Genomic DNA, 26,388 nt, shown 5'->3' with positions numbered 1-26,388 from the left:
CTCCACTTAGGAAGGACCAGTCAGTTGCACACGTACAAAATGGAAAATGACTGCCTAGGAAGGAGTACTGTGGAAAAGGATCTGGGGGTCAGAGTGGATCACAAGCATATAGGAGTCAACAGTGTAATGCTATTGCAAAAAAAGCAAACATCATTCTGGGAGGTATTAGCAGGAGTATTGTAAGCAAGACACAAGAAGTAATTCTTCCGCTCTACTCTGTGCTGATTAGGCCTTAACTGGAGTATTGTGTCTAGTTCTGGGTGCCACATTTCAGGAAAGATGTGGACAAATTAGAGAAAGTCCAGAGAAGAGCAACAAAAACGATTATAGGTCTAGAAACATGACCTATGAGAGAAGATAGAAAAAATCGGGTTTGTTTAGTCTGGAGAAAAGAAGACTGAGAGCGGACATAACAGTTTTCAAACATATGAAATGTTGTTACAAAGAGGAGGGAGAAAAATTGTTCTCCTTAACCTCTGAGGATAGGACAAGAAGCGATGTGCTTAAATTGCAGCAAGGGCAGTTTAGGTTGGACATTAGGAATAACTGCCTAACTGTCAGAGTGGTTTAGCACTGGAATAAATTGCCTAGGGAGGTTGTGGAATCTCCATCATTGAGGATTTTTAGGAGCAGGTTGGACAAACCCTGTCAGGGATGGTCTAGACAATATTTAGTCCTGCCTTGAGTGCAGGGGACTGGTCTAGGTGACCTCTCGAGGATCCTTCCAGTTCTATGATTCTGTGATCATGTCTCTTCACTTTTCCCACTCAGTGGCTCATCCATGTAGACAATAACAACATATCACTGCAACCTGTTACTCAGGTCAAGTGGTAAAGGGCTGTGCTATAGATCTAAAGCTCACAGTCTTTCTGCTGATGAGCCATATGGTGATCAATATGGTATCATATGACATGACACGTCATATTGTTCTGTTGGCTTTTTTAAAAATTCAGGATACTGCATCCAAAAAATGACATTAAGAGAAGATTAGAAGTCACAAAGTTGGAACACCCAAGTAGAATGAGTCAGGGTTCTTGTGGAACAAAACCGTATGTAGTCATATGATTAAAGACTATATCATAATGTATCATAGTGTTATACAGGGGACCTTAATTCTGGCATTTCCAACTTCTGAGTGTTTGACTTTGCAACCTTAATATTCTTTTAATGTTTAGTTATTGTTTTGTTTTGTATACATTGAAAGCTACTTTAAATAATCACCCAAGGAGCCAACCAAAATCTGTAGCTATATGAAGTTTGAAGCTTTATCAGAAGCTAATGAAGTTGGAACAGAATTATATGAATTACATTTGTCTGTATTCTGTGGTGGTCTCTTGAGATCGAAAGTCGGCTAATAAAGGTGAACATGTATCTGTTTCACTGCACTTTTCACATACACATATTCACATAGCAACAGTTTTATTTCTTATGGAGTTAAGGTATGCACCAACTAGCATGTGATGCTGAGCCAAATATTTAAGTGATGATTACTTTTGGTGTTTGTTTGTTTTTGCTTTTGCTTTTTTGGTGTTTGTTTATTTTTAAACACCCTTCTCATTCCGGCCAGCCATGGACCGACTGACTGTCACTGGCTTGAATGGGAGTTTGGCAGGAGTCAGAATTAAATGCTTTACAATTCAGGATTTTTTTTAGAATGTTACTACTAGTCCTGTCTTCTCGTAGAGCAAGTTGAAGAAATGCTTTAATGAGACTGTCTCTTTACATTCTAAAGTTTTTATTTTATTCTTTATGCTACTGTTGGGTTTTTTGGGTTTTTTTACGCCTGGCCAAGTGTAACATCTTATGCTACTTAGGCCCCTCATGGTCTTTTTGTATCTTTTCTGTGATTTAATTGAAAGATTTCAGGGTAGTCTTTAAACAAACCAAAACCACAATTTAGAGTAAAAAGTGGATTTAATAAGACCAGTATTTTAAAAATGCCTGGGTTGCTTTTGTGTTAAGCATTTAAGCAAACAAACAAAAAAACAAACCAACAACCTGCTCTGGTTTCTGCTGCAAATGAGTGTGTTTATGGGTGGTGTTTTTTTGAACTCCAACTTTTGAAAAAGCTTTGCACATCTTGAACCCACTAATTAGACAGCAAGATTAGGATACAGTGGGCATACTCAGTTTTGAAGGCTGTTTTTTATAAAATGACTTGGAGTGAGTGGATGTTGCTTGTAAAATTGGGTTGCCAGTTTACAGTGAAATATCTTATTCAGTGCCTTACAAACTTCAGCAGTGTCAGGACTACACATCCCAGTGTTCCCTTCAGCTATAGTGTATCTCCATCACTGGAGGCCTGCAGAAATTCTGGGGTTGCTGTGGCTACACTTTCAGGGGAAGAACTGAAATTCCCTTGTTAAAAACTGAAATAAAGTAACAAAAATACAATTGAACATGTCGAAGAAAATAATACTCTGGCTTTAGTTAATGTTGTGATTTGTCCCACAACCATTACTGAGTCACTTCAGGAAACAGACTTTATAACCTTGGGCACACATGCAGTTAAACAGAATTTAGCATTTTGCCATTAGTTGTGAACAATGGGTAATCTTGCTGCTTTAGTGATTAACTCAAAAATATTGGGATTTAAAAATGTTAATCATGATTAATCACACTGTTAAACCATAGAATACCAATTGAAATTTATTAACTATTTTTGGACTTTTTTTACATTTTCAAATATATTAAGTTAATATATGATTTGGTGATATGCTGGGTCATCCTCCAAGACTGCTATAATATGAAATACATGGGAGAATGTGGGTAAAACAGAGCAAAAAACATACTATTCTCCCTCAAGGAGTTCAGTCAAAATTTAATTAACATGTTATTATTTTAACGAGCGTCATCAGCTTGCAAGCATATCCTCTGGAATGGTCGCTGAAGCATGAAGGGGCATAAAAATGTTTAGCATATCTGGCATGTAAATGCCTTGCAATGCTGGCTATAAAAGTGCCATGCGAACACCTGTTCTCACTTTCAGGTGACATTGTAAATAAGAAGCCGGCAGCATTATCTCATGTAAATGTAAACAAACTTGTTTATCTTCGCAATTGGCTGAACAAGAAGTGGGACTGAGTGGACTTGTGGGCTCTAAAGTTTTACATTGTTTTATTTTTGTATCCTGTTATTTTTTGTACATAATTTTACATTTGTAAGTTCAACTTCCATGATAGAGATTGCATTACTGTACTTGTATGAGGTGAATTGAAAAATACTGGTTTTTTTTGTTTTTTTAACGACAAATAATTGCAATCAAAAATACAGTGACCACTGTACACTTTGTATTCTGTGTGGTAATTGAAATCAATATATGTAAAAATTTAGAAAACATCCAAAAATATCTAAATAAATGGTATTCTATTATTATTTCAGTGCAATTAATCACAATTAATCGTGATTGTTTTAATCGCTTGACAGCCCTATTAATTTTTTTCAAATACAACAAATATAACGAAATACCAGATTCATCATAACACACAAAGTAAATGGACACAACATATCTATCTTTAGGGCAATGTGAATCATAGGCCTCTAAAAAGGCAGCCCAAATTGTTTTGAATTTTTTGGGCACTTCCTTTCTGTGAAATGCCAGTCATTTATTATTGGCATGGTCAGCCATAACACTGAGCCTCGAATCAATATTTGGTGGGGATCACCTTTTCCATTTTTGCAGAATTATTTTTTTAAAGACCAAAGTTGCACATGGGAACTACGCCTCTTTGTTACCAGGTAATCTCTAGGTATCAGGAATATATATCCAAAAATTAAACTTACATGGGAGGACTCCAAGTTAGTATCCAATACAAAATTGGTCCCTTGACCCGTATCATACCAGGAATTGTTGATACAGGAACAGTCATAAATCGTATGAGATAATGTAGCACCAAGGGAGTTAATTTCCAACAGTGGTCAGCATTTATGAGGCCCATTAGTGTTAGCCTGTGCGGAGACAAGTATATTTGAAAAAAAAAAGTCTTTTGATAAATAAGCCATAGCCTCACGTCTATAGTACTTTTTTTAACATAAGATACAATTATACTCCATTGGGTCAGAGATAGCTGTGTATCCAAATCTCTGTTTCAAGCAACTTTAAATTTATCAATCTTTGGCAGAGTTTTTTGGCCTAGCAAATCATAAAAGGATACCATCTGGTTGAGTAAATGCCAGAAATGTCCTCCAAAATAATAATTTTTTTGAGGTTCTGGAGCTTCCAATATACTCAGTCCAAATATATTAGTGAGTAAATGCTTTAACTGGAGATACATTCATGCTTTGGAGAAGGGCAAGACAAATTGTTGCTGAAGATCTACAGATGGCTTAAATTTGTGATTGTTAGTTAGCTGTGACACAGTCATCATTCCTCTGTCCACTAAACCCTCCACATCATGGTTTTGCCACCGAGTTTAAGGATGGGATTGCTCCATAGGACTGCCTCTGCCTGGAAGAATCAATGGAAGCAGAACTTTCTAGCCAAGTTTTAACCAAGCTTGTCTCTCAGCTTTTATTGTGGGCACTCTGGCGCCATCAAATCTATAATAATTTGATCCTACAGTGCCTGAAAGGGAGACAGATTATTCCAATTCTTGTTCAGTCTGAACCCAGGCAGGGGTCTGTGTGGTCATATCTAACAGGCACAAAGATGCCTGTTTAACAGAAAGGAGATGATATAATGTCCCAATTTTAGGGTCTTTAAACCACAAATTGAAGGCTTCCTAAAATGGATCAAGCCCATCTGCCATCTTCAGGATTGGAGTTACTCCTCAGATTTTACTGTATAGCTAAGATTGATAACCTCTTAGCTTCCTGTGATTTCTAATACCTGATGAAGTAAAGCCTTAAAATAAACTGTAGTATCATATTAGCCTGCTCTGAGATGGCACGATGGCATGGTGGTTGAAAAACTGGCAGCTAGTCTATATTTGTGCTGTCATTGCTTGCACTAATGGGAAGTTTTAAGAAAATGGCTAATGTAGATATGTGAGGGCTAGACTCACAAAGAAACACAAGCATGGGCATGAATCTATGGATGAATCAATTTGAAGAAATGTCTTCTTTGATCTTAAGTTCTTCAGGGCAAATATGTGCATTTTATTGTCTACTAGCGACATATTTATGGCAATACATACATAAAATAAATGATGTTTGATGATGCTTGTGCTGCATCAAAAGAAATATGGGATAAAAATAAATGCCAAATAATAAGGGGGTGGGGGGGAGGAAAGAGATAACAATAGATGGTATATCTAGAGAAATCACTTTATTTTCAGTCTTCTGAGGAAGAAGAATACAATGGATCACATTCTCTGTTGGCATAACTCCATTGAAGTCAAGAGAGTTATGCCAACAAAAAAATTTGGTTCAATAATTCTAACCTTTAATAAGAGGAAATAAAAGCAGCCCTTTTATAATAGAGTTTGAATCAATAGCGATTAATATTTCTTGGGCCTGCTTTTTCACCTAGTAAGTAAAGACAAATACTAGTTAGAAAAAATGGAACTTAGATTCTAGATGGTAGCAGACGATCTGTTTTATGTATAGTTACACTGAACTCTCTGTGCAATTCTCCTCTGCTTTTCCTCCTTTCTGATTTTGTTCCAGGATTCTTACAGCAGCTGCTGTTCTGACAGAGAATCTTCATCTGTGTTCGTCAGGACTTTTCCACCTTATCCTATTTTTGATCGCAGAGGTATTCTGCCATCTCATAATATAGATGACAATGTGACCAATCATTTAGCAGAATAATGCATGGATTCTGTTGCACCATTTTGTTCCTGATAAAATCTTTTTATTTTTCAAACAGTAAATTGACTTGGCCCCACCCTACCTTATAGAACTTTTCTTCCTCTTCTCCTATCATTGCTCCCTCTAAATGTCTTGCACTGGTCACTTCACACAGTTTTGCTACTGTTTGTGCCAGAACCTTTTTCCCCTAGAGCTCTTGCTATATAAACAGTCTTATGTTTTCCTGTCTCATCAGGCCTTTGAAAAGAATTAAAGATCATCTGAAAACATACCTTCCTTCCCTTGTCTATACCTTTTTATTTTCTCTTTCCCTTTGCTACTTTTTATTATTAGCTTGTTTAGCCTTTTATTGGCACCCCATAAGGAATATTAGGGTAAAGGTTGTATGGCAGATGCCATATGAAATTTATTATTGATGAGATTTTACAGAGACAACAGATAGAGCACTTGGATTTGTTTTCATCTGAGAACTATGCATGCTAACCTGGATTTAAAGTACTTTAATGTTTCTTCATTTGTGATGACTGTGCTCTGAGATTTATTCATCATAGAGATTGGGTAAATGGTGTAACTCCCTTGATATATCCTGTTGCATAAGCCTTTATTGTTTAGGAATCCTTAGGCTTATTTTAGATATCTTCATATTGAGTTTAATGTTGCTATTGTAACGTGTTCTCGGGAGACTAGCTCTGATATGATTTCATTTCCTTTTGAATACAGAATATCTAGTATCACGAACATTGCATTATTTGACATTATAACGTGCCTGTATACATGCATTGAAAACGCTATGCAAATGTAACTGACTGAGAACACTGAATATAATGAATGTGAGATAATCTCTCCCTGAAATTCTATGAATAATTGTAGTGACAATTAGATTACTTAAGAATTCAAATTAAGGTATGAAAATGTGCTCCAGAGAGGCCATGTTTAAAGTACTTGGAGTAGACAGATATAAATTTTGTGCCAAAGGTACATTTGATCAATTCAACTACTTTCTTAGAACTTGAAATTTAACTTTTCTTTAACTACAGCATGTCATAGTAAATATTCAGACTTGTTTTGTACAGCCATGCATTCTGGTGACTTCCTACAGAACAACACATCTTGAAGTACTTTCAAAGTGGTCTGAACCTGATCTCCAGATTTATATACCTAAAATTGTACATTTTCATTTTGTACCCTTTTTGCTATCAAAATTTTGTTTTTCTCCATTTTGTGCTTATTATTTTGTATGTGCAAAGAATTCTCATGTGAGTGTGCAGGAGATATTTGTATGTGCAAACTGGGCAGCTAGAAATATAATTATTCAGAAATGCATGTGGAAATATCCTATACACAAAAATGTTGGAGTTCCCTCCGTGTGTAAGAGGTAGGCATACAATTTTAGACACACTTATTTTGAGGCCATTCCACTATTTTGGCCCACTCTCTGCCTCTTCTTAGGTAGATTTGAGCTGCTCTACTTTGAGTATCTGGAAGTTTCATTGCTAAATCTCTCATAAATCTTTCATGTCTTGAGAGAATATAGTGGTTCAATAACGTATATTCACTCTTCCTTTTCTTCTCTGCAGGTAGAAGAAATTGTTGATATAGGATCATTTGCCCCGGAAGATATTCACATTCCAAAGATCTATGTCCATCGTCTCATAAAGGGAGAGAAATATGAAAAGAGAATTGAAGTAAGTAGTTTGTCGTCTTAGCCACTATGTGTGTTGACCCAGAGTAAATTTTATAAATTGCAGAATTTCTGCTCGACCATAAACTGTAGCCATGATAAAATATTATGAGATGGATTCTCTACTGTGTCAAGTTCCAGCTTGTGCAGGAGATGGGGGTGGAGGAGGGAATGGTTATAAATCCCCAGTTGTCAAGCTTCAGTAACTGGTTCCAATCACGGCATAAGTGAGAGGAGCCCCTGGGCTTGCCTAATTTAGGGTTGCTGGTTATGGTCCCTAAGGAACCTTATACCAGCTTAAAATTTGAGTCGTGGCTCTCCACCCTACCCCATGGACAGTAGTTGGCATAGGAGCCAGCTCCGCCAGCTTTACTGCAGGTGAGAGTTAACTCCCACTGAGAGGTTTGGCAGCTAGAGCCAGTTCCAGCCCCTTAGTGCTATGCAGTGGTACAGACTGGACCCAGGAGAGAGAATATGGCCCTATATTCATATTTATGTGGCAGAGTATCCTGGAGGTGTGTTTTGTTTTTGTTTTTGTTTTTAACAGAAACTGTTACTTAATTGCATTCCTCTACAGAACTGGAAGGCCTTTAATTGTCAGTATCTGTTTACAAAATTACAAAATTAATGAACATGTTGGTAGCATTTTAGCTGACCATGAAGAAAGCAGCTATTTCATTGCTACACTTAGAACCAAGCTGGAGGAAATTGTCCCTGCTTTGGTTCTGTGATGTCCCTCCCAGGAGCAATGTCTCTGGGTTCAACTTTGTGGCATGACAGCTCTCTGGAAGAACACTTAGCAATGTCATGGGCCAGCAACCTTGCAGTATGTTTTGACACACCTGTAATATTTCTTTGCAGTCAGAAATAACATTTTTGGCTATATTTGCTGGTTATTTTGGTGGGAGTGGGAAATATGAAGGGAAAAAAGCCTACGTTGACTTCTGCCCATTTTTGTTAGTAGACGATTGTTCTCCTGAGACTGTTTTGCTATAAATCAAATTTCTGTGACCACTATAAAATCACAAAGGCCTGGAAGGCCGTAAGGCCCTTTACTTGAGTAAATTCTCTCTGGGGTAAACCTCCGTGTGCACCTCAAGCAGGATGATAAATCACAGCTTGCTTTGCCACCAGTATATTCTGCACAAACGTGGTCTGTCACTAGCTATCTGATTGGAGTCAGATGTGTCAAAGCTCTTAGGCTATGGACACTTTGTATTAGACAGCAGTTAATACCCCGTTCCTTCCTTTTAAGACAAGGTCTATTACATCCACTCACAAGTGTTTGTCTTTCTCTAAATGGATTGATTTTGCTTTGATTAAAATGCTGTTGTCATTTCAGTTTGGCTTCAGGGGCTTGCCCCTTCTTTCCAGTGTAGCACCTACATACAAATACTGCTTGGCTTTCTTCGCTGATTTGCCCGCTTCAGTGGGGTTCCTCCTAGGACCAGGAGTTTAAGCCAGAACTTTAACAACAAAACCTCATGTCATACCACTTACCTCATTTTTTTTATCACCTTTTAAAAAGTTTTTATATGATACACAGTAGAATTGCAGCAGGGATAGATTTGGTCCATTGAGTTTTATAATCCTAGCAGTGATGCATCTCATCAAATAGAAATATAGCAATGAAATTGCAAAGTTATTAATTTACTGTCTTACACAGAGCCTATAAAATAAAATTTGAGGCATGGCACTCCACCCTACCCCTTCTATATCATGGTCCCTCCTCGTCCCAACATGCCACCTTGACTGGCAGTGTGGACAGTGGTTGGTGTAGGAGCTGGCTTTGCCAGCCTTACTTACTACATTTTGACCATAAATTGGATCAGGCATATTACTCCAGTGGCGTGTCTGGAAAGGATTCCCATATAAACCAGATTTAGAGTGCTGGGAAAAGGGAAGTATGTTGTTATTCTAATCATGTTACAGAAATGATAGTCATACTCCTATACCATTTTTGTTGGTGGGGGGGGAGGGCAGGAGGAAGGAGAGGAATAAATAGAAGCTAGGTTGTCATACATTTACTGTCTTTAGATGTTTGCTCCTTCCTAATTGGATTCAGACCTGACCCCTCTAGCAGGAATGCCCTTGGTGTACCATGCATTCCTTTTTCCAGGGAAGAATCCTCCAACAAAAGGCAGGAGCCAATCTGTGAACACTTTCATTTTCTGCACTAAGTGAAATAATGAGTTTGGGATTCAAAGACAGCAATGAAATGCTCCACATTGTAGGGGAAGCAGCCATGGGTTAAAAAGAAAGCTTCTTTAAAATGAAATTAAATTACAGTACATTCAAAATAAATGTTTTAATTTAAACATGGATTTTATTTAACAACTATGTTCCCACTAAAGGACTCTGTTCCATCAGGGAAAATCCCTTCTGCCCACACAAACCTACTGTCTTGAAATATGGAAAAAGGTAAAGGAAAAAATTGCAGAAAATATATTTTTGACAGACACTTTCTCAAAAGAATAGTGCTGTTCTTGACAGCAAACCATCCCTTGTGGAAAGAGGCTTATAGAATTTAAAGCCATTATAACTTTTATAGAATAGTAAAGCCAAGCTATCAAATTCCATTGCAGAGATAATATTGTCTAATAAGTTCTGTAGGCTATTGAAAAAATGCATATAGAAAGGATTTCATTCGTCCTTAAATTCAATTTTTTTGGTTTTTGTTTGTTGTTGGTTTTTTTTGCAGTACTTCCTGTAGACCCCAACTGATTTCATCCCTATAATATTCTAAAAGACTTTTGTATAAAGTCTCACTAAGCCCATGAGCCTGACTTTCATGTCTGGCAGAACAGGAATTTTAACACCACAGTTTGTTTTTGACAATGTCTTACTTTGTAGCGATTATCCATCCGAAAGCCTGAAGACTCAAAAGCCAAACAAAAGAAGGAAGGAGACAGTGTGCGAGAGAGGATCATCAGACGAGCAGCTTTAGAGTTTGAAGACGGCATGTACGGTATCCTCCAACTATATTGTAGGTTAAAGAAATGGGATTTGCTGTGATAAAACAGAAGTCGCAGCTGTTACTCCTGGCACAAGTTTGTTACCATCTTCACTGTCCACTACAGCACGTGTGGTTCTGTCATTATATTAACATCCTATTGAAATAGATGGAATGTTAAGCCATGGAGTAGGAGATGTTCTACCTGGATATGTCTGGAATGTTCATTGGCAGTCAAGTGATTAATTGATATTTCTTGAATACTGTAAGCACCATCTGTATTAAATGAAGCTTGCTTGGACAGTTATATTAATGGGTTAACATCTGGAAGGCAACTGAGCAGTCCAAATGACAAAATAATTCAGCATAACTTTTGAGACATATATATGAAAAGCTGAACAGTTTGTGTAAAAAAAAAAAAAAAAAAAAAAGGGGGGGGTCTGATCACAGCACAAATATAATTTTGTTAATTTACTCATTTACGGTAATTATATTCTAGTTGTACCTTAACCAATTTGCTTCAGCTAATCTGGGTATAGGAATTCCACTGTTGGCCAGCAACTTCATCAGTCCAGATATTTCAGTTCACCTGCAGAGTGAAAATGGAGTCCTGGGCTTGGTAAGTAGTCAGTGAAGGCTTATGTAATGCACTTAAATTGATTTGTTGTTTTTTCCACAAGCTGTTTATACTTTGAGCTCAAAGAGCTGCCAAGTTGCAAGGGGCTGAGCATTCTTGCTTAAGCCCAGGAAGGTATTTAAAGCATATACTTACTTGAGAGAGATGTCAGTAGTCTCATTGGAGTTATGGGACTGATTACAGACTTAAAGCTAAGCATGTACCTTTGTAAAGGGCTTTGCTAGATTGGTGCCAGAATGCTCAGCACCTTGCAGGATCAAGCTCTAAAGAGGTTTTTAGTTGTGACATCAGACATAATTTTAAACTAACATAATATGTATGCATATTTTACTAGTGATGTTTTGTTAAACTGAACCTGGATGCCTGTGATTTTAAGAAATTCTGTAACTTCAAGGAAAACTATATACATTTAATAATAGCCTTCAGCAATGTCGTTACCATACATTTTCTGTTCATGGACTAGTGTACGTTTCAGTGCACATGCTAAATAAAAGTGGTGTACGACACAGAAAAATCCAAATGTATGATGTATTTATTTTGAGTCACAAACATTAGAATTAATAAAGGAAAATATTGTATTATTCTGGATCGTCAATAAATATTGAGACTGTGTTTTGTTATCAGGGTCCTTATCCACTTGAAAATGAGGTAGATCCAGACCTGATTAATGCAGGTAAAATCATCAATATACTTAACTTCTGGAAATTGTTCATAACTGATTTAACATACTTTGTTTGATTCAATACTAAATCCAGAACACTGGTGCAATGTTACTTGTAAATATTTTTGTTTTACCTTTTTTAGTACTGACATATTTGCAGTGACTGAGTTTCAATCATTAGTGACAATTAATATGCTAGCTAGTCAGCATATGTATCATCACTGCTTTCTAGTAGTAACGGTTAAAGGAGGCTGTTTTTTAACTCAAGCAGTGAAGTCTTGTGTTTTACTTTTTTGAAGCAAAAGATTCTTAGACCTGTTCCCTAATTCAGCATGTAGACTTGCACTGTGATGTCTATACGCACATGCATTTGTTCCCACTGTATTTCATGGGATTCTGGAAGTGCTGGAAATTGGCCCCATTGACTCATGTCCCAGGTCCCAGCCACGTTTGGCAAAACTGCTGGACTTCAATCACTGTGTGTTTAATATCTTCACTTCTCACTATTGAGAGATTATATCTTTGGAGCAACAACTTAAGCAACTTTTCGGAGATCTCACTTGAATATTCGAAGTAGACACTCTCAATGTTCCCTCTAATTTTTTCCATCCATATGTGGAATGAATTTTGCTATGTGCACCATATCAAGGTAATGTGCGGATGTGCACCACCAGTAGAAACAAAAAACCTAGGTGTAATATATGTTTTTAAAAAGTTACCATAGGGATAATTATTCCAGCCGGGACAGGTTAGGCATTTTAGAACTTACTACTCAAAGAATTAAATTTAAGCAACAAGAGAGAAATAAAAATTATGAAATACATAGACGAGTCAAAAAACTAAAACAACACACTTTTTGAAAGAAGTATCAAGTAACAACAACAATAATACAAGTAAGTGTTGGGAGGTGAGTGTGATAACATAAGAACGGCCATATTGGCTCAGACCAAAGGCCCATCTAGCCCAGTATCCTGTCTTCTCACAGTGGCCAATGCCAGGTGCCCGAGAAAGAATGAACAGAACAGGTAATCACCAAGTGATCGATTCCCCGTCGCCCATTCCAAGCTTCTGGCAAACAGAGGGAAGGGACACCATCCCTGTCGATCCTGGCTGATAGCCATTGACCTATCCTCCATGAACTTATCTAGTTCTTTTTTGAATCCTGTTATAGTCTTGGGCTTCACAACATTATCTGTCAAGGAGTTCCACAGGTTGACTGTGCATTGTGTGAAAAAATACTTCCTTTTGTTTGTTTTAAACCTGGTGCCTATTAATTTCATTTGGTGACCCCTAGTTCTTGGGTTAGGAGGAGGAGTAAATAACACTTCCTTATTTACTTTCTCTACAACAGTCATGGTTTTATAGACATCTATCATATCCCCCCTTAGATGTCTCTTTTCCAAGCTGAAAATTCCCAGTCTTATTAATCTCTCCTCATATGGCAGCCATTCCATACCCCTAATCATTTTTGTTGCCCTTTTCTGAACCTTTTCCAATTCCATTATACTGTATCTATTTTGAGATAGGGTGACCACATCTGCATGCAATATTCAAGATGTGGGCATACTATGGACTTATATAGAGGCAATATGATATTTTGTTGTATTATCTATCCCTTTCTTAATGATTCCAAACATTCTGTTCACTTTTTTAACTGCTGTTGCACATTGAGTGGACATTTTCAGAGACCAATCCACAATGACTCCCTAGATTTGTGGATTCTAGGGCTGGAAGGGACCTCGAGAGGTCATCGCGTCCAGTCCCCTGCCCTCATGACAGGACCAAATGCTGTCTAGACCATCCCTGATAGACATTTATCTAACCTACTTTTAAATATTCCCAGAGATGGAGATTCCACAACCTCCCCCGGCTGTTTATTCCAGTGTTTAACCACCCTAACAGTTAGAACTTTTTCCTAATGTCCAACCTAAACCTCCCTTGCTGCAGTTTAAGCCCATTGCTTCTTGTTCTGTTCTTCTCTTTCTTGAGTGGTAACAGCCAATTTAGTTGGGATTATGTTTTCCAGTATGCATTACTTTGCATTTATCAACATTGAATATCATCTGCCATTTTGTTGCCTAGTCACCCAGGTTTGAGAGATCCTTTTGTAGCTGTTTGCAATCTGCCTTGGACTTAACAATCTTGAGCAATTTTGTATCATCTGCAATTTTTGCCACTTCACTGTTTACCCCTTTTTCCGGATCATTTATGAATATGTTGAATAGGACTGGGCTCAGTACCAGACCCCTGGGGCACACCACTATTTACCTCTCTCCATTCTGAAAATTGACCATTTATTCTTAGCCTTTGTTTCCCATCTTTTAACTAGTTACAAATCCATGAGAGGACCTTCTCTCTTATCCCATGACAGCTTACTTTGCTTAAGAGCCTTTGGTGAGGGACTTTGTCAAAGGCTTTCTGAAAATCTAAGTACACTATATACACTGGATCCCCCTTGTCCACATGCTTGTGGGCCCCCTCAAAGAATTCTAGTAGGTTGGTGAGGCATGATTTCCCTTTACAAAAATCATATCTACTCTTCCCCAACAAATTATGTTCATCTATGTGTCTGACAATTCTGTTCTTTACTATAGTTTCAACCAGTTTGCCCGGCACTGAAGTCAGGCTTTCTGTCCTATAATCACCGGGATCACCTTTGGAGCCCTTTTTAAAAATTGGTGTCACATTAGCTATCCTCTAGTCCAGGGGTGTGCAAACTTTTTGCCCGAGGGCCATATTGGGGTTGCAAAACTGTATGGAGGGCCGGGTAGGGAAGGCTGTGCCTCCCCAAACAGTCTGGCTCCCGCCACCATCCGACCACTCCCACCTCCTGCCTGCCTCCCACCCCAGAATTCCCGACCCATCCAACCCCCCCTGCTCCTTGTCCCATAACCGCTCCCTCCTGGGACCCCCTGACCCTAACTACCCCTGGGACTCCACCCCTTGTCCAGCTCTCCTGCTCCCAGTGCCCTGACTGCTCTGACCCCTATCCATACCCCTGCCCCGACGTCCCCCCTGGAACTCCCAAACTTATCCAACCCTCCCCCGTCCCCTGACTGTCCCCGCATAACCTCTGCCCCATCCAACCGCCCCCTGCTCCCTATTCCCTGACTGTCCCCCTGGGAGCCAGACATGCTGCCTCACTACTCGGCAGGAACGCGCAGCCTCGCCACCCAGAGCGCTGCCCCCTCGATGGCATGGCTGCGGGAGAGGGGCTGGGGGGCTAGCCTCCTGGGCTGGACAGGATGGTCCCATGGGCCAGATGTGGCCCACGAGCTGTAGTTTGCCCACGTCTGCTCTAATCATTTGATTCAGAAGCTGATTTAAATGCAAGGTTACAGACTACAGTTAGTAGTTCTGCAGTTTCACATTTGAGTTCCTTCAGAACTCTAGGGTGAATACCATCTGGTCCTGGTGACTTATTACTCTTTAGTTTATCAGTTTGTTCCAAAACCTCCTGTAAAGACACCTCAATCTGGGACAGTTCCTCAGATTCATCACCTAAAAAAAATGGCTCCAGTCTGGGACTCTCGCTCACATCCTCAGCCATGAAGATGGATGCAAAGAATTCATTTAGTTTCTCCACAATGGCCTTATCATCCTTGAGTGCTCCTTGGTATCTCGATCATTCAGTGGCCCAAGTGGTTGTTCAGCAGGCTTCCTGCTTCTGATGTACTTTTAAAAAAAATTTTCTATTACTTTTTGAATCTTTGACTAGCTGTTCTTCAAATTCTTTTTTGGCCTTCCTAATTATAATATTACACTTCATTTGCCAGATTTTGTGCTTCTTTCTATCTTCCTCACTAGGATTTCACTTCCACTTTTTAAAGGATGATAGACTGTGTGTGTGCGAGAGAGAGAGATTGAGAGAGAGAGAGATGCACGCTGCCTCTTTAAGTACACTGTCCTTTTAAGTAGATTGGTACTCACAGGGCCAGGTTTAGGCCGATTCGCCCGATTCCTGCCGCGCCTAAGAGGGCCCCGCGCTTTAGGCGCCTTTTAAATTTTTTTTACTTACCCCTGGCTGCGGTCTGCTCCGGGGTCTTCCATGTCCCCACTCCCCTGACCAAAGCACCGGCGTGAGCGCAGCTGCCCCACAGCCCCGCTCTCTCAGCTGGAGCTCTGACCAGAGCGCCGCAAGCCCCGCGGCCCCGCTCTCCCGGCTGGAGCTTCGGCCAGAGCGCGACAAGCCCCGCAGCCCCGGCTGGTGCTCTGGCCAGAGCGCGACAAGCCCTGCGGCCCCGGCTGGAGCTCTGGCCGGAGCGCGACAAGCCCTGCGGCCCCGGCTGGAGCTCTGGCCGGAGCGCGACAAGCCCCGCAGCCCCGGCTGGTGCTCTGGCCGGAGCCCAGTAAGTCCCGTGGCCCCTGCTGGAGCTCTGGGCCCTTTAAATAGCCCCCAGAGCCCTAGGGTTGGAGGGGGCTCTGTGGGCTATTTAAAGGGCCAGGGCTCCAGCTGCCTCTGCCACCCCGGTCCTTTTAATAGCCGCCAGAGCCCCGCCACCCCCATGCATTCCCCAGGGCTCCCACGGCTATTTAAAAGGTCCGGGGCGGGGTAGAAGCAGGGGAGCCTGCGGCCCTTTAAATAGCCCCCAGAGCCCTGGGATAGCGGGGGGCTTGGGGGCTATTTAAAGGGCTGGGGCTCCAGCTGCCTCTGCTGCACCCCCTGCCCTGCCCGCACCAGCCCCGTCCCCCGCTGGCTGCAGCCAGCTCTGCACCCCCTGCCCACAGCCAGCCCCTACCAAACCCCCTGCCCTATCTCCAGCCAACCCCTGCCACACACCCCTGCCCGCACCAGTCCTGCACTGCCCGCCCTGCCCTGTCTCCAGCCAACCCCTGCTGCACGCCCCTGCCTGAAGCCAACCAGTCCCATACCCCTGTCTCCAGCCCTGCCAACCCCTGCTGCACCCCCCTGTGGCCCTGCCTAAAGCCAGCCCGCCCCACGCTCCCCTGTCTCCAGCCAGCCCCGCACCCCTTGCCCTGCCTGCAGCCAGACCCTACCTCCAGTCAGCCCCTGTCCTGCCTCGAACCAAACCCATGTCCACTGCTGCCCTGCAGTTCCCAGGCTGTAACCTGCACACCTGCTTCAATGAGGGGGGCAGGAAGCAGCAGGGACCCACACGTGCACACCCCCAGGGAGTGGCGTGGACCTACATATGTGAAACGGCAGTCATTAATAACCAATCAACAGCATATATGATGCAATGTACATAATATACAATTTTATTATTTATATAGTTATGGAAAGTAAATAATACATGGAAGAAATGGAAGGCTTTTTTTTACACTTTTTTCTTTTTAAGTCATCCCTGCCAGGGCCCCGCTGAAAGTGTTCAAATTGGGCCCCACACTTCCTAAAGCCGGCCCTGGGTACTCAGCAGTCTGAAGACTCCCTGTTCAGACACAGCAACAACTGCCAGCAAGCTCCCTCCCTCCTGAGCCATGTTGTGTCCGTCCTCCCCGCTCTGTGGAAATGGGGCTACAGGGGAGGGGGATATCCTGACATCAGCGCTCCCTCCTTCTTCCTTCTGCTTCCCCACTCTGCACAGCAAGCAGGAGGCTCCTGGAAGCCGCAGGCCAGGGGCTTCAAGACAATGGGCAGGAGCAATCCAGCAATATGGGGAGGGACACCTGAAGTGCGCAGCACTTGATAGCTTGCTGGGCGGCCACTCAGCCGTGCAGCTTAAAAGGAATTTAGGATACCTCCCCCTGTAATTCATCCATTTCAGATTCAGACAACTCCCCATCTTTTGGCAGGAGAAAATGGTCACACAGCTTTGAAATGGGAAAACTAGTTGGTTGGTTGGTTTTTTGGTTTGTTTTTTTAGTTTGTATTGTGAAACTAAAATTATACAAGTACTTGCAGTTAATCCAATTCAGTTTAAACACAGGCCTTGCTTCTGCATTGGGAGCACCTAGTGCAGAGACCCAGAGCCATACAGACTCCCATTAGCATTAACAGGACTCTGCATGGCCACAGGCCAACACTAGTGGATCCTAGTGCAGGATCAGGTATATACATCTGGTATTTTAGAAAGGGCTTTTCATAATAACATGGATCTCCTCTTTAGCAGATCATGTTAGCTAGTACAGCTAAACTGAATATCCAAATGAGATGAAGCACTGACATATAATCAAATTTATAATTTAATTTTGCTGTACACTCCAGCAACTGCTCACTGACTTGTAAAAATATTTGCTGCCTAACTTAACTAATTGATTCTGTTATCACCGTGTTGTTTTTCCCACTTTGAACAGTGCCATCTCTGCAATATTACTCATGTATTATTTCAGCACCTAACAAAGTTTCACCAACAGCTGGCTGTGGAAATATTTTTATATGGGGGATATTTTCCAAGGCACAAATAGAAGTTCAGTGCCTACCTTTGAAAATCTGTGTGTGTGTGTGCGCGTGCACAAGTTGAGTCTTGAGATTAATGTAATATATTTTTTAAATTAAACGGGGTAAAAATTGTTCTTTAATAATAATTTATACTAAATTGGCAGTGATCATCTGATATTTGAAATGTTCCGGGGTAAGCAACCTCTGGCATGCGTGCCGAAGGCCGCACGCGAGCTGATTTTCACTGGCACTCACACTGCCTAGGTCCTGGCCACTGGTTCAGGGGGCTCTGCATTTTAATTTAATTTTAAATGAAGCTTCTTAAACATTTTAAAAACCTTGTTTATTTTACATACAACAATAGTTTAGTTATATATTATAGACTTATAGAAAGAGACCTTCTAAAAATGTTAAAATGTATTACTGGCACATGAAACCTTAAATTAAAGTGAATAAATGAAGACTCGGGACAGCACTTCTGAAAGGTTGTCGACCCATGAAGTATTCTTTCAAAAATGTGGTAGAACTTGCAAGATGAAAAATGGTATTGGATATTTATATGGGTATCATAGTTATCATAATTAATTATAACAAATTTTTCAAGGGATATTAAACCTCATGCTTCAGGTTTTAAACCAATCTCTAACTATTAAAGATACCTCCTAGATAAGACAGGAAACACAGTACTGCTTGTGCCTCACCAGAAGTGGTGCTGGGAGGCAGAAAAGGGGTCCAGTGCTAGGTCTAGGGTTAGGTCCTTCAGGTCTTCCATGTCATTTGTCACGTGGATGCTGGATAAGGTTTTATGTGCTCCACTCACAGGACCACAAACATTTATTTTCTTGTAGATGTACCTTGGAGACGAGAGTGAACCAACTCTGTCACGCATTGAAAGGACATTTCCACCAGCGTCAATTCCCAGTCTGGCCGCCTCTTTTTTGTAACATTTTCTGTCTTCTCCAGACACTTTCTTTCTGCTAAAAATTGCCCCACACTTTTCCCACAATGAATGAAATGAATAAATGAAAAGCTAAGTCCAGTGGGGGTTTTCATGACCATAACACGAGATTCCACTGCCTATACCTTTTGAATGGGGTCATTATCTGATCATCTATAAAATACTTCCTGCCACTCTCACTACCCAGTGACATATTCTGATTGATTTGGTATCGGTATGACTCAGGTGCCAGTCTAAGGCCATGTCTACACTACACTTACAGTGGCACAGCTGTACGGATACAGCTGTGCCACTGTAAGATCGCTCGTGTAACCACTCTATGCAGATGGGAGAGCTCTCCCATTAACATAATAAAACCACCTAAACGAACAGTGGTAGTTATGTCAGTGGGAGAAGCTCTCCCTCATTCATGGCCTAATTCAGCCCCTGACCAACTCCCTCAAGTCATTCTTACAGAGTAACCTCCCGCTCCCATAATTCCAAAAAGCTTACACCAGTAAAGATTGACAGAGTCTGAAGTTTGACATGACGAAGATCCCTTCCTATTGGATTTTCCTAAACACCAGTTCTGTAAATATAACAGCCCATTTCTTTTACAGGTAAAGAGACAGTCACCGTTCTTCCAGGTTCCTCCTATTTCTCTAGTGATGAATCATTTGCAATGATTAGAGGGTATGTAACAGAACTCCTAATCTGTTAAAATGCTGAACTGAATAGGTTGTCTCACTAACTAAACTCGTTAGTAATGCTCTGAAATGTGATTAGCATTTAACAACCTGTAAAACTATTGTGGATGTTTAGTGGCAACTTACAGAAGGATTAGGTCAGGCTACTGGAAACTGAAATATTCAACTGACTGTGACTGTATATAAACACATTCGTAGCTGTGTTTTAAACAGCTACGTTTTAGTCATTTTCTGAGGAATCTAATCTGTACTTGCACACTGTATATCTCTTTACTCAGCTTGTCTGCAATCCTGATTCTGCCTCTCTGATGGAAATTCACCATCTGCACCTGTTTTTTGTTTGTTTTTTTTCGGAGAGGAGGTTGGATACAAACAAACACTAAACCATAATGGCTCTGAAAAGATAATCAGTGCACACAAATATGTGAAGGAGTGCATTTAAAAATGTGAGTTCAGAGCTGATTTACTGTGAATGCAATTAACCAAAACCAGACAGAAATAATCATATTTTTGAGGCTCAGAAGGCAGAGGGAAATCCAGATCAGTGCTTATGTGTAGGGGGGGAAACGTGCTTGTGTAAGTGACAAACTGCTCAAGTTCCTCTGTTGTATACTGCCATTTTTAGGAGCTTTATATTGATATATATTAACTTGTTTGGATTTGTGAGCTATTATTTCCACACAGTATGCTAATTGCACACTATCTTTTACCAGAGGTCATGTCGATTTGACAATGCTTGGAGCAATGCAGGTGTCTAAGTATGGTGATCTGGCCAACTGGATGATACCTGTAAGTAAACACTTGTACCATGAGTGCACTTACTTTAGAATAATACAAATATATTTTTCCTAGCTTCTTTCATAACAACTGTGTTTCGAAACTGCAGTTTCTAAACTGATAGCAGAGAGGGAGAGTTTGAGACAAGGGAGAATAGATTTTAAATGAACAGTTGCAGGTGCCTAACTTTAGTTGGTTAGTTATTTTTAATAAGTGTTCAAAAACTGGAGATTGAAGGAGCTTTGGAGACATTTGGTAGTGGAACCATTGCACCAGGCATACAATTTTTGTTCAACATCTTGAGTTCATGGAGACTTTCAGTGTAAAGATGTGTTCTGTTTCTTTAAATCTGTGGCAAGAAGACAGGCATAAAGGAAAGAATTTAGTTAAAAACTGGGCTGTGAGGCAGAGAAAAGGAGAGAATGCTTACAGCTTTAAGGTCGATATTGTTTTCCTTCAATATCACCAGCTCCAAGCATTCAAAAATCCTGAGTCAGGCCTCCAAAATTAAGTTTGTATTGAAAAGAATGAGATTTTTGGGGTCTTTTTATTTTCCTCTTAGTTTCTGATCTGTTAGCGTTCCCATTTTCAAACTTCTTTGAGTTTCCTGCAGTTTAGAGATTTGTTGCATACATTTTCAGTAGCTCTCACAGCATCAATACCAGTAGGGAGCAAAGCGTGTCAAACTAAAGAGAGATGATATAGGGCTTGAAGTTGGTAGGAGAGAAGACAACCCTACAACCAACAGTCAAAGCAGATTCCTCTTGTAGGGAAACTGGAGATTCTAAGATGTTCCTGGCTGAAAAAATAAGAAAGTTGGACATGTTTTGAGAAGGGGCTATGAGGAGCATAAGGAGTTTTACAGCAGTATATATTAAGGTTACTGCTTCTGACTCCATACAAGTGAAGCCAAAATATTACGTTCTAGTGATTGTGCTGTGATTATTTTAAACTCATTGTCTTTTTCTAATAGTTATTCACCTGTCATGTGAGGGACGAATGTTACTAGTTAGATAGTTTCAGAACTCATTGGTAAAACCCCTTGAGCAAAGATGGGCCCAACTACCAATTTCGCCTTCATTTACGGTTACTTATTCATACACTTTTTTTTCTTGAATTTGATGCCATTGTCAATAAGAGCTATGGATTTTCACAGCTAAAATGTTGAAATTCTAATCCATGAGGGGGAAACATGAGTTTGATTTCCAGTGATACCATATGGATAAAAAGAATAGCTTTCAGGGCATGATGAAATTTTTGCAGGCAGAAAACCCTTTCATTATTGTGAAAAAATAGTTAAGAATTAATATCCCCTCTCTGTGAACTTGTAACTTGTGATGTTTCACTCATGGTTGGGCATCTTTTATCCTTAACCTAGTTTAGGGAACCCAGAGGATGCTCAGTATGCTGTTGGGCCAGTACCTCTCATGTTTGGACCTTAATATTTACATTAGGTCAACTGTGCATTTCTTAATATGCTAATTAGTACTAGATCTTTATGTAACTTGCCATTGAACTTAATTTGGAACATATTGTATTTTTATGTGTCTTGCGTTACAAAAATCCAAAATAAATAATAAACTCAGCCTCTTTTGGAAAGGAGAAGAATACTGTAAAAAAAGGGAAAGAATCAAAGTATATTTTTAGTCCCTGATATGGTCTCTGATCTGCACCAAGATGAGATTAATATGAGGTCACCAAATATGTTTATGAAAAGAGTCAAAGAGTTAATGTACTGAAGCCCAATGTAGTTAAAATTAGAGTATGGGTGATTTATTTATTACAGCTATGTTTTAGAGAGTTCAGATTTCCTTTTAAAATAAGTTTTTAGTATCTAAATCTTATACCAGTTAGCTGGGCAAATGATTATCAGTCTGATACACAGTCCTTAGGAGACTTGCATTTACAGTAAGATATCTTTCCCTTTATGTCATCGTACGAACCACTTTTATTTTCTCTTAATATTGAATTAATACAGTTCTGCCAGAAGACCTCATCTTCTTTGTTTTGTAGAGGATGCGACTATTCATTACATAATGCAGAATGAACTAACTATTTACCTACTGGTTTGCAAAAATGATTTTGAATCATTGCATTCTGGATCACAAAATGTGTTTAAATGACACACGTAAACATTTTTCATTCTAAATTTCTGGGGTTTAAACCTAACTTGTATTACTTATAGAAATAATTTTCCTCAGTGGAGATTATTGAAAAAAATGTTTGTTACACACACTAGGGATTTTTCTTGTCTTGGGAGAGACATGCTCAACTGAATTTTTGAAGGTTTTGTTTGTTTTTGTTTTAAGTGTAATTGTCAACAAAAAACAGTCCTCAAATGGGAGATTGCATGGCTCATATATATTTGAATGGGACATGCACTAAAAGTGTAGTACATAGAAATGATAGCAATATATGTACAGTGTTTCCACTTCAAACTACAGTTTCTGTTGACTTTCAAATGAAGTCCTTAATCCTACATTAGATTCCAGTGCCATTCTGTGACATTGTGCAGAGTCACATTAGAACTCCCTGAGTTCAGAGGTCTGCACTTGCAAATCCTGATGAAGGGTCATATTTCAAATATTTTTACTAGTGTGTGCCACCTCAGTGGTGGTGGTATTGTTGTTTTTATTATTGTGCTAAAAGTCTGTATCAGCTTCTAGTCTGTCAGCAGATGTCTGTCCAAACATTTCTCAATGCTCTAAAGCATATTTGGATTTGATCACTCAAACAATTGCCACATAGGAAGGATTCTTTTCTCTTTGCTCACTTACACTAGTCTTGTAATGGTACAAGGAGACCAACAATGTCTCCAGCTATAGTGCTTTTGCTGCAGGTGCAATTTAAGGGGTTTGATTTTAATCTGGACATCTTTAGGGTTTGAGTCCTTAGCCAAATTAAGTCTAAGCATTAGTCTATATTAGACTAATGTTCTTTATTTCATAGAAGCATAGATAATTAGGACTGGAAGGGACCTCAGGAGATCATCTAGTCCAATCCCCTGCTCAAAGCAGGACCAATCCCCAAATGGCCCCCTCAAGCCTTTCAAGTGGACAGTCAGTATACTAACATATCTGTGGATTGTGGGCGTGTCCTTCAAGTTAGAGGTCCCCTCACTCTCTGAAATTCACTTCTTCCCCAATCCTTTGGACCAAAAAAGGCTGAGTTTAATGCTCATATGCACTGCAAGACCTTTGTTTACTCAAGATTTCTCTGAGAGGATTGCTGGATAGGAGTTTGAAGTGGTTGTTTAGAAAGTGTTGTTTGTTTGCCTTATTATTTTTATAGTAAATATGTCTTGGAGTTGAAAAGAGGAACATTTCATAAATGGAAAAATAAATAAAGATAAACTGCTCCCTGCTGTACAAAGTTCTGGTTAACCCATGCAAAAAATGGGTACATCCCCTCTGAAAAACTGGCATTGTTCAATTACACTATCAAATATTGCAGTAGTAGCCATGACTGAAGAAGTTAAACAAAAAGTAGACATTTAATTGTTTCTCAGTCCTATTCTACCTTCTGTTTTAAATAAGACAATATGTCATCATTATTAGGTGACTTCACTGAGCTTTATATATCCTTTTTTGTTGCAAGATTTATGTTGGATAATATACAGATACGTTTTTATTGCAAGAAGCGAACAATCAAGGGAACTTACATTTTATTGCATCATTTTTCACTTAACTTTCTATTTTCATAGCTTCATCATTTTTATATGCCATAAGTCTCTGTTTGGTGGTATTTCCATCAGTTGGAGGCAAGTAATAATCCTGAGCCTTCAAGTTTTGAATAAGTAACATAGTGAAACTATTCTTGCTCTCTCTAAATAGGTTGATATCACCCAAGCACTGGTGCTTATATATGTATTTGCACACATTCATAATGAGGACGTCAATTGGGAAGGATTATTAAAATAATTGTAGCCCTCTCCTCTTTCCCTTCTTCATTAACTTTTAATGGAGGTGGGACTCCCATGAAAGTTTTGTGGTAAGAAGAGTAGTATGTCATTCTAAGCACACTACAAAATGCAAGACTCAGGGTCCTGGTCTACTCATGGGAAGAACGGGAGCTTGTTCCTAACCACAGGTTCTTGATGACAGGCCGACTCCATAAAGCATGAAGGTTTATATCCTTTGCATGCAAACATTCATTTCATTCTCCCCTCAGGGCCACTGACTATATTTGCTTGCCTCTTAAGGTTCCACCTCAGCCCTTCCTCAAGCTTTTTCAGCTCACACTATCCCAGGCTCCTTTCCTAGCACCTCAGAGATGGGACCTTCCCTGAGGTCTTTGCTCAGACCCGGTCACTGCAACCTTCCCAGCACTTGCTTCTCACTGACAAAAATGTAATGCCTTTATATCACTGCCTTGGTGGCAGTCTTACAACCCTTTTTGCCTTGAACACAAGCCTCAGAATTGCATTAATCTGGGAGGAAGCCAGGCACAGGTGGGCACCTACCTTTCTTTAAAGCTTACTCTGGGACACAATCCCCTCTTTGTTCACTTTGTTTAATTGTGTTTTTTTCTTTTGTATTCCACAAACGGAAATGTCTCTCCCTCTAAGGAGCTCAGGGTAACATTTTCAAAAGTTCCTAGACCGCTTAGGGCTTAAATTTCACTGAAACTCATTGCCTTCTCAGTAGAAGGTGGGCAGATCACCAGTCACAAATGTTAACCTTTTGTGTTTATATTTTCTGTTAAAATAATAAAGAAATGACTGAAGTATGTCTCCTTTCACTTTGTCTCCATAATGTTTTTACCTGTGCCAGTGTATCTTTTTCAATTGTCTATTTCAGTTTCTGTTTTCCTCACTCTTAATCTTCTTGTGCCCAGTATATTTTTCCCCCATCCCTCCCCTTTCTTTTCCAATGCTTTAATCTCATTCCTTCTTCTTAACCTTTTTTTTTGCCTGTCTCTGTCTCCCCTCCAGAAATTATCTGTCTCTTCCACTGCCCAGCACTGCATGGCATTCTGTCCATCTCCTCCAACAACCCAGCACCCACTTGTGTGTGTGTGTGTGTGTGTGTCCCTGACTCTTTCTCATCCAGTGTACCTATCAGTCTAGGAGTATGTTGCTGCAAAAACTTTGTGTGTTCCATTTCCTACAACCTGGAAAAGAGAGATCCATGATGGGTGTTATGTCCCTGTGGGTGCAGATGTCTGTGCCTGCCCCTCTCCTAGCTACAGAAAAGAAAGGGATTGAGAGAGAACCTAGGAGTTGAAATTTTCTCCCGTTCTAATAGAATCATGGTTGCTCTTATCCTATCCCTACACTGCTTCTTCTCCTTCCCATCCCTATGGCATATAAGCTCCAGGCCACCTTACCTTCATTGCTGGCCCCTATACATACCTGATCTGTGCTTGATAGTAGAGCCCAAGGGTAGGGAGATAGGGAGAGAGATACACATGCCAACACCTCTTGTTGCAGCTTGTGTGAGAAGTACCATAACACTGTAAAAGTGCTGATGATGGTTGCTCCTTTCAAGTCCATGATCAGTGCTGGGCTCAAGACAACAGGACTGCCCGATACACCTTTGTCAGTGACATTCGGCAGAGAAAGCTTCACTACCTTGCTCCATCAGTGAACACCAACCCTGACTAGATGGGACCACCATTAGAGGTCAGACTTTAGCTCCGTCTCCCTCTGTTGACTGTAAACCACACTGCAAATTGTTTTGGTGATGTGCAAGGCTGTCTAAAGGTACTAGACCATGGCCACCAATTTATTTTACACATACCATTGTCAATCAGGGTTGTTCTAAAATGTATCTTAGAGGTGAACAGAAGTGAGTCCCACTCTCAGTTCCTTCACCCATGGGAATTTTCATGAGGTGAGACTTGCTACACAAAATACCTCATCTTGAAGATAATGGAGATATACAGTGGTTTCCGTTAAAAGTTGACATTTACCAGTAGTTGCAACACTATGCTATTTGTGCTA

The 26,388-nt window shown here is 40.2% G+C and overlaps 1 protein-coding gene across 1 annotated transcript in view; it reads left to right on the top strand.

The window, feature by feature from the left end:
• The window catches only part of OXCT1 (3-oxoacid CoA-transferase 1), a 154,901-nt gene that overhangs the window by 80,157 nt on the left and 48,356 nt on the right, over positions 1–26,388 (top strand). Inside the window, exons 8-13 of the mRNA XM_050947017.1 lie at positions 7,329–7,436; positions 10,286–10,400; positions 10,910–11,004; positions 11,647–11,695; positions 19,581–19,653; positions 20,381–20,456. Of these exons, the coding sequence (XP_050802974.1) occupies positions 7,329–7,436; positions 10,286–10,400; positions 10,910–11,004; positions 11,647–11,695; positions 19,581–19,653; positions 20,381–20,456 (516 nt within the window). The remainder of the gene's footprint in view (positions 1–7,328; positions 7,437–10,285; positions 10,401–10,909; positions 11,005–11,646; positions 11,696–19,580; positions 19,654–20,380; positions 20,457–26,388) is intronic.

Source organism: Gopherus flavomarginatus, chromosome 3 (genome assembly GCF_025201925.1).
Source record: "Gopherus flavomarginatus isolate rGopFla2 chromosome 3, rGopFla2.mat.asm, whole genome shotgun sequence".
In the NCBI taxonomy this organism is placed as follows: domain Eukaryota; kingdom Metazoa; phylum Chordata; order Testudines; family Testudinidae; genus Gopherus; species Gopherus flavomarginatus.
The sequence above is the reverse complement of the archived record's forward strand: the minus strand, read 5'-3'. Positions and strand labels throughout refer to the sequence as shown.